The 13,037-nt window shown below is 29.4% G+C and overlaps 4 protein-coding genes across 5 annotated transcripts; 3 read left to right on the top strand and 1 right to left on the bottom strand.

The window, feature by feature from the left end:
- Positions 1–6: 6 nt before the first annotated feature.
- Positions 7–829, bottom strand: LOC106650728 (peptidyl-prolyl cis-trans isomerase H). The gene has a single exon (XM_014368912.2). It carries the CDS (start codon positions 669–671, stop codon positions 120–122), a length of 552 nt encoding a protein of 183 aa, XP_014224398.1. The 5' UTR covers positions 672–829; the 3' UTR covers positions 7–119.
- Positions 830–2,154: 1,325 nt separating this feature from the next.
- Positions 2,155–5,874, top strand: LOC106650727 (TBC1 domain family member 23). The gene is made up of 9 exons (XM_014368911.2): positions 2,155–2,404; positions 2,715–2,935; positions 3,219–3,423; positions 3,502–3,738; positions 3,808–4,183; positions 4,259–4,472; positions 4,549–4,881; positions 4,964–5,099; positions 5,168–5,874. The coding sequence occupies exons 1-9, from the start codon at positions 2,376–2,378 to the stop codon at positions 5,451–5,453; spliced, it is 2,037 nt and encodes a 678-aa protein (XP_014224397.1). The 5' UTR covers positions 2,155–2,375; the 3' UTR covers positions 5,454–5,874.
- A 618-nt stretch (positions 5,875–6,492) lies between these two features.
- Positions 6,493–8,419, top strand: LOC106650732 (UDP-galactose transporter senju). Its single transcript, XM_014368916.2, has 6 exons — positions 6,493–6,771; positions 7,082–7,196; positions 7,264–7,310; positions 7,376–7,515; positions 7,616–7,771; positions 7,856–8,419. Exons 1-6 carry the CDS (start codon positions 6,678–6,680, stop codon positions 8,354–8,356), a joined length of 1,053 nt encoding a protein of 350 aa, XP_014224402.1. The 5' UTR covers positions 6,493–6,677; the 3' UTR covers positions 8,357–8,419.
- Positions 8,420–11,537: 3,118 nt separating this feature from the next.
- Positions 11,538–12,952, top strand: LOC106650729 (60S ribosomal protein L17). Of its 2 annotated transcripts, none has more exons than XM_014368913.2 (5): positions 11,538–11,638; positions 11,852–11,939; positions 12,264–12,423; positions 12,508–12,678; positions 12,755–12,952. In XM_014368913.2, the coding sequence occupies exons 2-5, from the start codon at positions 11,859–11,861 to the stop codon at positions 12,898–12,900; spliced, it is 558 nt and encodes a 185-aa protein (XP_014224399.1). In that variant the 5' UTR covers positions 11,538–11,638; positions 11,852–11,858; the 3' UTR covers positions 12,901–12,952. The 2 variants fall into 2 exon arrangements, with proteins under 2 accessions (XP_014224399.1, XP_023317784.1); XM_023462016.1 differs by having other exon boundaries at positions 11,539–11,638; positions 11,855–11,939.
- Positions 12,953–13,037: the final 85 nt, after the last annotated feature.

The raw sequence follows: 13,037 nt of genomic DNA, 5'->3' as shown, positions 1-13,037 counted from the left end.
CTTATAATTATACATTCTGTACATTTTGATATTTTTAATAAAACTTTTTGTGATATCAAAAATATAACACTATCACATTTAAGGTATATCAAGAATATCTTTTTTCGTTTACAAGTAAATTACATTTGTCCACACTGAGAAATAGTAACTGGCATTTTGGGTTTATTATTTGGACCCGTAGGGACATTTTCAATTTTCCTTATCACTAACAGTCCATCAATAACCTTTCCAAACACAACATGCTTTCCATCAAGAAAATTACATTTAGCACAAGTAATGAAGAATTGACATCCATTTGTATCTTTTCCACTATTGGCCATTGAAAGTAATCCAACTGAATCATGCTTCAATGTAAAATTTTCATCGGCAAATGTACCACCATAAATACTTGTCATTCCTGTTCCATCTCCATTCACAAAATCTCCACTCTGGATCATGAAATCCTTGATTACTCTATGAAAAGTAGCACCTTTGTAACCAATAGCAACACCATCTTTTCTATGCTCTCCTGTGCAAAATTGGCGAAAGTTCTCCGATGTTTTTGGGCACACATCTTCAAAAAGTTCAAAAATAATTCGACCAATTTCGGTTGAACCTACAGAGATGTCGAAAAAAACGACAGGATTGTTCGGATTGCGAAGTTGCGATTGAATTTGACTCCAAGATGGCATTTTAGTGAATGTTAAAAAATACAAGTGATATTATCGATTACGATATAGTATCGAAATACGATTTGTACACAATTAAACCTTGAAGTTCAGATTGAGATGTTTAAATTATTTAACATAACCTAAATCCTCTGGTGTGATACTGGAAGGCTGAGACCGGACTGACGGGCAGACTCTGGAGTCTGAACTCTATAGAGACTGTCGTGTGAGTCGTGATACTCGTGAAGTCGTGTTGCATACATAATGCGCATATCAAGAAAATTAATATCAAAAAACTAATATCTATAAAAAAGTTTGATTTTTAATATTTATTTTATACATTCGATGAAAGTTTTTTTTCGCGTCTTCATTTTATACATGTTGGTCCTTAAAAATGTTTTATTTATTCTCAATTTCGCGATCTAACTCTGAGTTTCAAGATAGCGAAATTTTAAATGTATTTGCTCATTTTTCACAAAAAATCTGCTTATTAAGCTGTAATTCTTTAAATAGGAATCAGTCGAGTGTCTCTGTTTTTCACAGATTTGTAATTTTTTGATAAGTTTTAAACTTAATTTTTATTTCAAAGTTTATCAAGTAATAATTTCAACTAGCACGGCTATATCTTGGAAAATGATGCACTAAAAATTGTTTAAAAAATTCTAAAGGTTTCGCGAAAACTAACTTTTAATTGTGTACCCGTTTTTCACTCAGGTATGGAAAATAACTTATGAAGTTGAAAAAAATTAAAAATAAATAGCGATACTTTTTGATTTAAATATGTGATTATAAACGCTCGAAGCAGCGTAGAAAAAATGTTGTAAATCCCATTAGTCGCATAAGGTAAAATATATAAAAAATTCAATACTAGCTGCGTTTTCCCTGCATTCGCGCAAAAATTCGGATTGTTTATATGTAATCTCTAGCGACAGTTATACATCTCTTGATTTTCAAGAAATCGAGGTAGTTCTGGAGCTGAAAGAATTCTCCAAAAATCAGAAGAGCGAACTGAAACTACGATCGCTTTATGAGGGATATCCAAATTTATAGCGCTAGTTCAAAGTCACACACGTTTTAAACACGAATGACTGCGGAAAAAAGCTTTAGAAAATTTTATTATAAACCTGTAAAAACAAATTGTATACATAAATCTTAGCTGCGTGACTCTTAATGTGTGCCCTTCTAATAAATAAATACTTAATATATATATTTAATAAATGAACATTGTTTTTAACTCGGTATTGTTATTATTATTATTACTACTATTATTTTTGTTGTTGTTGTTGTTGTTGTTGTTGTTGTTGTTTTTGTTATTGTTGTTATTGTGTCATTGGTTATACTGAGCCCCATTAGTTTTGTATTGAAAATTTTGAGTTCTCTCACTGACCCACTGGTGTCGCTCGTCTCAAAAATCTCTAGTTATTCGCTTCATTCTAGTCGAGTAGTGCGATAAAAAAAATGGCAGCTACCACTAGTACAGCTGTCATCATATAGCAGCAGGCGCGGCGTAATGTGCGATATATTACATCTTGTTTTCCTACTGCTGTTGATAGAAGAAAGTATTCGAGAATGAACAGAAGTATTTAGGCTTTGATAGATAAGAAATTTTACGTACGGTCGGCTGGTTTACGATGACGTCGCTCAGTTTATTTGATTATCTTCAATGTTGAACATTTTCAAACAGCTGACGGTCCATCGCAAATCTAAGAAATTTATTGTGAATGCGACATGGCTGTCGACGATAACGACAGTACTTGGTAAAAATATTGTTTTTTTGTTTTGTTTATAAGTGTGAATTTTATTTTTGACTTTGCTTCCATTAACAAATAAGTTAACAAATTAGCGTCAATAGTTTACTAATAGTGTGCTGCTTCGTAGTGTAAATAGTGAAATACGTGCTATTTAACTTCAGAGTAAAACATTTCATCGCAACAAACGTCAATAAATTAAACTTGTTTTTTTTTTCATTATTGTTTGAATTGGAGACAATATATATTAGTTTCGATTTTTACACCAAAATGAGTTGTCTGAAGTAGAAAGATTCTTTTGATTAAAAAATTTCCACAGGTTACTGGAACTAGAAACAGCTCTATTAGATACAGAAGTACCTTCTGCATCTGACATTTATGCCATTTGTAAAGGTCAACCAGTACCAACGAAATTAAGACCAGATGTATGGCAAGCATGTTTGGATGTTACAGACCGTGGTAATCAAATGATTCATTTCAATGAAGTATACGACCTACCAGAGCAAAGTATCATAAGAGAAGACTGTCAACAATTAGTTAGTATGTAATTTTGCATAGTTTTTTACGTTATCCAAACAATCTCTGTAAACAGAAAAAATATTCATTTTACAATATTAAGATTATTTGAAAAATTGTAATTAGTCTATGAGCACTTTATTTTAGAAGAAATATTTTAATGATGTTATATCTTAAAATTTTGAAACGGACTGTATCTACATTATAAACTACAAAAATAATATCTTATCTACACCGGATAAGGCCCTATTAAAATGTTTCAACAATTTTTTAGCTTTGTTTCTCATTCTATATTATTAATTTGCAGATAAACTTGGTAACGATGATGAAGATAAAGTATCTGTTCTTTCTGACTTAGAATCCATCGTAACTTTTTATTGTAAAAGTAGAGGTAAAAAGTATGAAAAAGGAAATGGTTGGCTTGAATTACTAGGACCATTGATTGCATTGAAATTACCTCGCTCAGCAACATATAATTTATTTGAAGCTATAAGAGATATTTATATTCCAAAGTAAAAATTCTGATGCCTTAAATTTTAAATTTATTAAAAGGAAAATTATAACCATTTGTAAAAATCTATTTATTCTAGAGGAGAAATTCACAGTGCTGTTCTGAGGTTATTGCTACTTTACCATGAACCTGAACTATGTTCTTTCTTGGATACAAAAAGAGTATCTCCAGATTTATATACAAAAGGATGGATTAATACACTTTTTGCTGGTGTATGTTCATTGCCTGCAATTTCCACTATGTGGGATTTATATTTTATGCAAGCAGATCCATTTTTCATGATGTTTTTATCTCTTATTATGGTAATAAATGCAAGGTAAATTTATTTTTACTTCAAAAGAATACCATTTTATTCTGAAAAGTATTTCATTAAAACTTTAATCAGGGAGCAAATTTTAAGTATGAAAGATGATGATAAACAAAGCATTGTGAATACTTTATGTGCTATGCCATGTGCCTTGGAAGCTGAAGATGTATCAGACTTTTGCTCATTAGCTCAATTCTATGCCATGAAAACGCCTTCTTCCTTTAAAATTGACCTATACAGTATAATGTTTGGTGAAGGTGGTGATGAAAAACTTATAACTCATGCTCTATGCCTACCAGTTTCTGCCCAAGAATTAGCAGATAATTCAGTAGAGCCTTCTTCTACATCCAATAGCTTAATTGAGTCTGTCAGATTTTTCTTAGTAGACTGTAGACCTGCTGAGCAGTACAATGCTGGCCATTTACCAACAGCTTTTCATTTGGATTGTAATTTAGTGAGTAACTTGAAAATTTTCTACGTATTTTATTTATAAAATACTAATTACTTTTTTAATTTTAATAATTCTAAGATGCTACAAGAACCTGCTGCATTTTCAACAGCAGTACAAGGTTTACTGCAAGCACAACGTCAAGCTTTAGCAGTTGGATCACATGCTGGTGGTGAACATTTGTGTTTCCTTGGCAGTGGACGACAAGAAGAAGATAGATATACTCACATGGTTGTTGCATCATTTTTACAAAAGCATACTCATTATGTCAGCATGGTTGTTAATGGTTATCAAGGTAGTAAATTTGATTTATTTGTATAGTTCACTTATTCCCTTGATATTTATAAAATTATTTTTCTTACTAATTCTAGCAATACATGATTATTTTGGTGATGAAGTAATTTCAAGTCTTGTAGACCATAATTCACAGTATTGCCTTGTATGTAATGCCAATTTTTCTGATGAAACTTCTGGTGAAGCCAGTCCAGGACGCTCAAAAAATAATTCTGATTTATTTGGGAAAATTGGACAAGTTGTAAGATCAAAAAGTCAAGACTTAAAAGGCAAACTATTTGATTATATTGTCAATCCATCTGCAAGTAACATTAATAGTGTCGCTAAAAAAAGTGATAAAGAAGGTGGAAAAAATAAAAAAGAGCGAAGTACTCACCCAGTTTTCAGTATTGATGATGATCACGATGCTGGTTAGCAATTAAAAATTTACTAAGAATGCTATAATAATATAAATAAGAATAAATTATACAATAGCTAAAATTTTTTATACAGATCTGACCCTGACAGCTACACCTGACAGTGAATTAGCGATTGAAGTTGTTTCCCTTCAGCAGTGGCTAAAAGATCCAAATTTAGTACATTCCTTCAAATGTATGGAAGTAAAAGTAAATGGATATATTTATGAAAGGTAATTACTCTCATTTGATTATTATACAATTAAATCAATTTTCTGTATCATTGACTGTTTTATTTTAGTCACCTTCTGGTAACTGATACACATTTAATCGTACTTCGCGAAATTCCTGGTCGCAAGGGAGCAGCCCATGTAATTGTTAAACGTCCTTTATCCAGTATTGTACGAATAACGTCCAGAAAAAAACATCCAGATTTAATTACGTTTAAATATGGATCGACCCAGTCTGATAGTCTAATTATTTCAGATATGGATAGATTTTATATATCAAATTATAGCGAAGCTACAAGAATAATTTCTCAACAAATCATGAAGCAACTAAGTACATCCGAAGATAATGTTTGTTAAACTAATGTAAATACAAAATATATAAACAAATTTGATCAAGCTTAAGACAAAATATTAATAGAAATGATTGATGATATGAAATGAAATATTAATAGAAATGATCAGAATTTTTTTATGTAAGTGCATTTCATTCATGATCTCTTTGCTTCACGAGACTGAGAAGTATTTTTGAAATGATAAAAATTGAATGCATCAACTTGCACTAGTTACTTCCAATTTCAAAATGTTATGAACAACAAGAATTATATGTCCAATAAACATTTAATAATAATTTCTGAATAATATTTTGAAAAAAAAGTTCATTATTTGAACTTTACTTTATAAAACACTTTTATTAACAATTTTTGATTTGTAAAATTACATTTGCGTTGTGTTAACTTAATAAATTAATTTATCAATGGAAAATTAATCAATAATCAATTATTTTTTAAAGTTAATTTATTCTAAGACGAATTTCATTAATAATATAAATAGATTTTACCTGATCTTTCTAAGAAAATAAATTTTTGATTAATGTTGTTTTATTATAATTATTCTTTACTTGTAAATTCATGTTATTTGTTGAATAAATTTATAAAAAAGCTATAAGCAAAAGTATGTATAGTCTTTCATTGGCCAGTTACACTGATGAGAAAATAATTTAAAAGTATGTTATTTTCTTTAAATAATTTGATTTTTTAATGCTTTCTTTTTGTTAAGCTTGGTAGAAAATATTTATGATGGTTTAAAATTATATATTTCAAAGACTAATCAAAATAATTATTTAAATGTACTTTTATTTAACGTCATACGGAAGCCCAGGTTAAAATAAAAGTATTCAAGTATGTTTCTTGAGATTTCTACTTGATATTTTTCTAAAGTTTACAGAACAACGAAACATTGATATTCATGCATATAAATATTGAGGAAGATCTCGGAAAACTTGCGTATGAAAATTTTCATTTTCACCGCAGCTTCGGTCTCTCTGTAACTATGAATTTCCTCATAATTCATTTATCATCATATTATTGCTGCATTGTATTCCGCGATGTTATTTTGAGTAATATAATAAGAACGCGTCAAGCGCTGGAAAATCGATGTTTGCGTCGAGCGCGTTGAATTAGTCGTCCGTGGACTGTGATGCCGGGCATGCAAGCGTATGTTATACGGCTGGGTTGAAAAGAATATAAAAGATGATGATTATTGAAAGAAAAATTACTGACAGGTGATTTTAAGCGCAGCAGCATGAGTGGAACAGGTGTCAAGTTCGTCCAGTTATTCCCAAGCAAATGTAGCGCTGTTATTTTTGCTCTTTACATAGCTCTCTTCGTCAATCAAGGTAGGTAATCAAATTTATGCGATTTTCGTCCAAGGTTAGAATGTTATGTAGTAATTTTCAATTTTTCCATTGTATAAGTCGGTTTTGCTTTGATGGTCAACTTTATTACGCATAATTGCACGACCATTTTTGCTGGTAATAATTTATTTTTATTTGCTGTAGTGAATTTGAAGATTGAATTCAAATGAAGAAAAATTTCTTATCTAATCTGTAGTGCAACATACTAATATTTAAGTGCCAGTAACGTTAAGCAGAAGTATAGATATCGTGTCAACAGTATAAAAATAATTTACACTTTTTTTTATTTTAGGTATTATTATAAAATGGTCTCAAGAAGGAGGTGAATATGATTACAACATTGTTATTGTTGTTCTTATGACAGAAGTCTTGAAATTAGTCTGCTCAATAATTTTGTATTGCAAAGAGTAAGAAACAAAAAATATCAATATTTTTTCAAAAGACAATTATTTTTTATTTAAAACATAATTCTAGGAACACATTAAGCAGTTTATTTGTTGAAGTTGTGAAACATAAAAAAGGTAAATATTTTTCAAGATGAAAAATCATAAGTTATCCTATAAATATGAATTTTTTTTTATTACAGTTCTTTACTTGTACATGGTACCATCTTCGTTATATTGCCTTTATAACAACTTATCTTTTGTAAATTTAGCTGCATTTGATCCTCCAACTTATTATCTACTACTGCAATTAAGAGTTGTTATTACTGGTTTAATATTTCAGGTACATGAAAGTTAATTAATTATTTTTATATGCCATTAATTACCTTTAAAAATATATAATAACTTTTAAAAGTAATAACTTTTAAAAATATTTTTTGTAGTTGGTATTCAAAAAACAGTTATCAAGAAAACAGTGGCTATCCTTAGTCTTATTAACCATAGGGTGTATGATCAAGAACCTTAATCTAGACTCTAACCATTCCTTACCAAAAGCTAGATTCCATATAAATATAAATATTATATTCATTCTTATACAAGTAAGTAAAAATGCAGAATGAAAAGTTCAAAAATTTTAAAAATTTTAAAAACTTTAATAACTTTAATATTTTTAATTTTTTTAGACAATATGTTCATGTTTAGCTGGTGTGTACAATGAGTATTTACTAAAAAGTGAAGGATCTGGAGTAAATATTTTTGTACAGAATGTTTTCATGTATGTTGATAGTATTTTGTGCAACATCACAGTACTATTTATACAGGGAAATTTGATACAAGCTTTTGATAATGCAAGTTCTCATATTTTTATGGAACCAAAAGTTTTATTAATAATGTTTAACAATGCAGCAATAGGTATAATAACCAGTTTTTTTTTAAAAAATCTTAATTCAATAGTAAAAACATTTGCTAGTGCCTTAGAACTAATTTTTTCTGCTGTTTTATGTTGGATATTATTTGATATTCCAATACATTTAAATACTGCTATCGCCATAACTATTGTTAGCTTTGCTGTCATTATTTATTCTCGTAATCCAGTTCAAAATAATAGATTAAAGTCAGGTGATAACATAGATGATGAAGAAACTGAAAAGTTTATAGAGAAACGTGATTCACAATTTGTGTAAATATTTTTAGTAGTAAGATTTTATACCAGTAAAAATATTTATAAGATTTTATTATAATAAAAAATTGAGCATATATAATGTTAACTTTTCATTTTTTTATTTTTATTTCTATGACTAATGAAAATTGAAAACATTACGAAATATTAATAATTAACAAAAAAACCATAGCTAATTCCATCATAGCTATTACTAAATAAGTAAATACATATATTATTATTGAATGTCAGCAGTTTTTATGTTACCTTCAATTATAATGCTTGGTAACGATTGAGTTCAGTCATAATTTTACGACTTGCCGCACAATTGAAACCTAATCTGCACATAAAAAAACGATCTCAATAACATCATAAGTTATGAAGGGCTAAAATCGCTTTATAACGAGCCAAAAAATTTTCATTTAAAAAAATTATAATTAAAAAACCAAAATTTCGATTGATTTAAAAATTATGCAATGTAAAGTTTATCATTTGAGGATGTTACAGCGATTTTTCCATTTTTTTAACATCTAAAAAAAGTTGTCATCGATTCGTTATTCCACAATCAATTTGTGGTTAAAATTTCAGCCCTTATTGCCGCCCAGAATCAAAGATGTTCATTTTCAAAAATCAATATTAAGAATGAATTGGTGCCATGAAATAGCCGTTTTTGGAATCGCAGTAAAAATTTGACATTTAAAACTTTGATAAAAAAACTAATAGAAGATGTATTATATTATTCTAATTGTTGTCTCGAAAATTTGATATCATTTACCATGCATGACATTTTGTTGAGAAATGTTTATACTTGAACTTATGCTTCAAAATGTTTATTTTAGCATTTTCGGGTTATCTTAAACAGAAAAGTATCTCTTGCAGTTTTGCTCTAAAATCGATTGTTCACGAGATATAAACAATTCAAATTTAAAAAATTTCCAACCATAAATCTTTGCAATTTCTTATCTCAATAAGTATACGAAAAAGTTCAAAAGTACAAAAAAGTCTTAGAATTTGTAAAGAAAAGTGTATGAATTTTTTTAGATTTTTTCTAGGCACACTTGTGATTTTGACTATGTATACCACGCCGATATTGTAAAAAGATTTTCAGCATATAATATTGAAAATTTTCGATTTCTTAACAGTTTTTTTCAGGCGGTCTTTTTTTGCTGTAGACAGATATTTTGGTGAAAAGTCATCTCAAAAGTCGACATTTTGTCTTAAAATTTATGCCCTGGCTTGTGATTGAACGAAGGAATTGAGAAAAAAAATGAAATTTAAAGATTTGACACAAGTTTAAATGAATTTTCGACCCATATTATTCATATCCATAACAAGTACAACCAAGTACCGTCGACTAAGGGTATAAAATTCAAGAAAATGTCGACTTTTAGATTTCAGATGACTCTGTACCGAAATATCCTGCCAATCGCGAAACAAAAAATACGACGCGCAAAAAACTGGTGAGAAATTGCCAATTGCAAGCTGTAAATCTATATAAAACTTCTCGAAATGATAAACTTTACTGTATATAAATTTCAAATCAATCAAAACTTTTGATTTTTCAACTAAAACCTTTAGAAATGAAACAATGTTTTCTCGCTACCAAGCTATGTAACATAATATATAGAAGTCTATATATAATTTGTTCACTTATTATCATTGGTATCAAATAGAGAAGAAAAGCTATTATCGAATTTGTTCCTTTATTTAGTAACATATCTCAGTTAATAAGGAGGCTGTAGCGAAAATGAAAAAAACTTTAGATCGAAGTGATATTTTAACCGATGATAGTTTATGAAATTACAAAAGTTTTGTAATTACAAAAGAAAAAAAAATTTTGGGTTTCCATGCAAACTTGGGAAATAATGTGATTCAAAGTTTTGGCCATTTAACATTAGGTCTTATGGTAAATGGCAGTTTTTCGTGTACTATGAGCTCAAATCACTTTACAAATTAATAAAATTAATATACGTTATAGGAAATTTCATTAGCTTTCGAATAATATTATAAAAATCGCTGCCAATTCATTGGCAAAGTACTTCCTCATAAATTATATTAATAAAGGGTTTGGTTATTAACGGGAAAATTCGTATTTCATTTTTGAATTCCGTTTTCTTTAATGCATACGAAACTCCTAAAAAACTTAAAGATTTCTAGAATTTCGTTTATGATTACCTTACTACCGAACCTAGTTTTTATTCAATCTAGTTTACAAATATGTAAACCAAATTGTCCTACGAGGTCTGGTTCAAAATTTCGTTTTCGAGCCTATCACAGAGCTTCCTCTATGAGGAAGCAAAATGTGTTTCCAGGCAAATAATAAAACAGTTATAATTTTTTGAAAATTGTTACCGCAGCCATACCGAGTGACGCGACGCAAACGGTATGGCTTTGTGGCTCTGCAATTTCACAAAAGTGGTTGAAACGAAAAATGGGAATTTCAAATGAAGCAAAAATTTAAATTCATAAGTTTATTGAAAAAAAATATAGTGATGTTCTCATTTGAAAATGCACTAAAATAATTTGATTAAATTAAAAAATGAAAAAATTGCTTTCAAAAATAAGATTAATAATTTAGCAAATTCTCAACATCTATATCAACTTTTAGAGATAAAATTGTTGTATTTTACAGAAAAAAAGTAGTTAACAAAATGCGCCACAATGAAAAATAGTTACTTTTATTAGAATGAAGAACTGTTCATTAGTTTATAAATACCACTATTTAATTATAATTAATATTACACTTAAACATAAAATAGTGCAGCTATTTTAATCGTTTGCTTTTATTAAAGTGTAATAAATATGTGAAGTGTAAAATTAATTATAATTAATTAATGGTATTTATAAACTATGAACATTTCTTTATTCTAATAAAATTAATTATTTTTCATTGTGGCACATTTTGTTTACTACTTTTCTTCTGTAAAATAAAACAATTTTATCGCTAAAAGTTTATATAGACGTTGAGAATTTGCTAAATTATTAATCTTATTTTTGAAAGCCATTTTTTCATTTTTCAATTTTATCATATTATTTTCGTGCGTTTTTAAATGAGAGCATGGGATCCGATGTTTTACGGCGCTGATTCTAGTCTTGCTATATTTTTTCGTAAATAAACTTATGAATTTAGATTTTTGCTACATATATTTGAAATTCCTGCTTTTCGTTTCTGCCGCCACTTCTGTGAACGCTGGCGCCTGCGTGGGCTGGTCAGAAGAGCATACCTCAAACCGTGAAGAGTGGTGGTTATAAGAGAGACTGTCTTTTTTTGTGTCGATTGCAAGGCGAGCGCAAGTGTATCTTTCAGGTAAGCTTATTATTATTAAATCTAACAACATCTTGTTTCAAGAATAAATATTTCAGTCAAATTTTACAACCCGGTAAAGAGTAAGACGTTTATATATAAGATTTGACCATCATTTTTTTTGTCGACTCTTTACTCACTTGAAATCTGTGACGACCAAGCCAGCTTGTGTATTTCCCAAAGACTTATAATTGTATTTTTAATTGTTTAAATTAGCAGAATAATGGGTCGCTATTCCCATCAACCTTCCAACCACGCCAAGTCGTGCCAAGCACGAGGCTCCAATCTCAGGGTACACTTCAAGGTAATATAAATGCAATAATTTTATTCATTTTTTGGTTATGGTTTCCTCTCGTATAACGCAACAACGTGTTCATCCAGTATAACCTATTATGATAAAAAATTATGTTTTCACTCATAAATTATAAATGCTGTAGTAAATGGAACTTCCATTTTTTCAAAATGTTACTATTTAAGACATAACTTTGTACTTTTGATAAACCTAAACTTGGAAAATCCTTGAATCTCAGTAGAAATGAATTTTTTTAAATGATTGCAAGAGCGCTTTAAAATTTTCATGAATAGCAATAATTGTATAGCAAAATCACTAATTTCATTTATTGTGCAGAATACCCACGAAACATCCCGGGCTCTTAAAGGGATGCCATTGAGAAGGGCACAGCGATATCTAAAGAATGTCATTGCATTCAAAGAATGCGTACCTTTCAGGCGTTTCAATGGTGGTGTAGGCCGTTGCGCTCAAGCCAAACAATTTGGCACAACACAAGGTATCAATTCATATTATCCCAATAAGTTTAATTTAATTCGCCTCTCAAGTTACAATGTTCTTAATGTGAACTTCTTTATTTTAGGACGTTGGCCAAAAAAATCAGCAGAGTTTTTGCTGCAACTACTCAGAAACGCTGAGTCGAATGCTGATTTAAAAGGACTAGAAGTAGATAAGCTAGTCATTGAGCATATTCAGGTCAACCAAGCACCTGCTCTTCGTCGCAGAACATACCGTGCCCATGGTCGCATCAATCGTAAGTTGATATATTTATTTTAAATTGAAAATAATAATAATGATCAAACTTTTTAATGTGGTTACTTTGTTTTTAGCTTACATGAGTTCGCCATGTCACATTGAGGTTATTTTAACCGAAAAAGAAGATGTGGTTGCCAAAGCTGCAGAAGATGAGCCCACCCAAAAGAAGCTCAGTAAGAAAAAGCTTCAAAAGCAAAAAGAAAAGATGATGAGGGAATGAAGGATATTTAATGTAACTTAATAAAACAATAAAATATCCATTTTTTCTTTAAGCAACACGAAATTATTATGATCCCCACAACTATTTCAAAATATAGTATTTTATTATTGAGTATTCTGAAACACATACATAAATTT

Source organism: Trichogramma pretiosum, unplaced genomic scaffold (genome assembly GCF_000599845.2).
Source record: "Trichogramma pretiosum strain Unisexual culture from Peru unplaced genomic scaffold, Tpre_2.0 scaffold52, whole genome shotgun sequence".
In the NCBI taxonomy this organism is placed as follows: Eukaryota; Metazoa; Arthropoda; class Insecta; order Hymenoptera; family Trichogrammatidae; genus Trichogramma; species Trichogramma pretiosum.
This window is presented reverse-complemented; position numbering and strand designations above follow the sequence as displayed.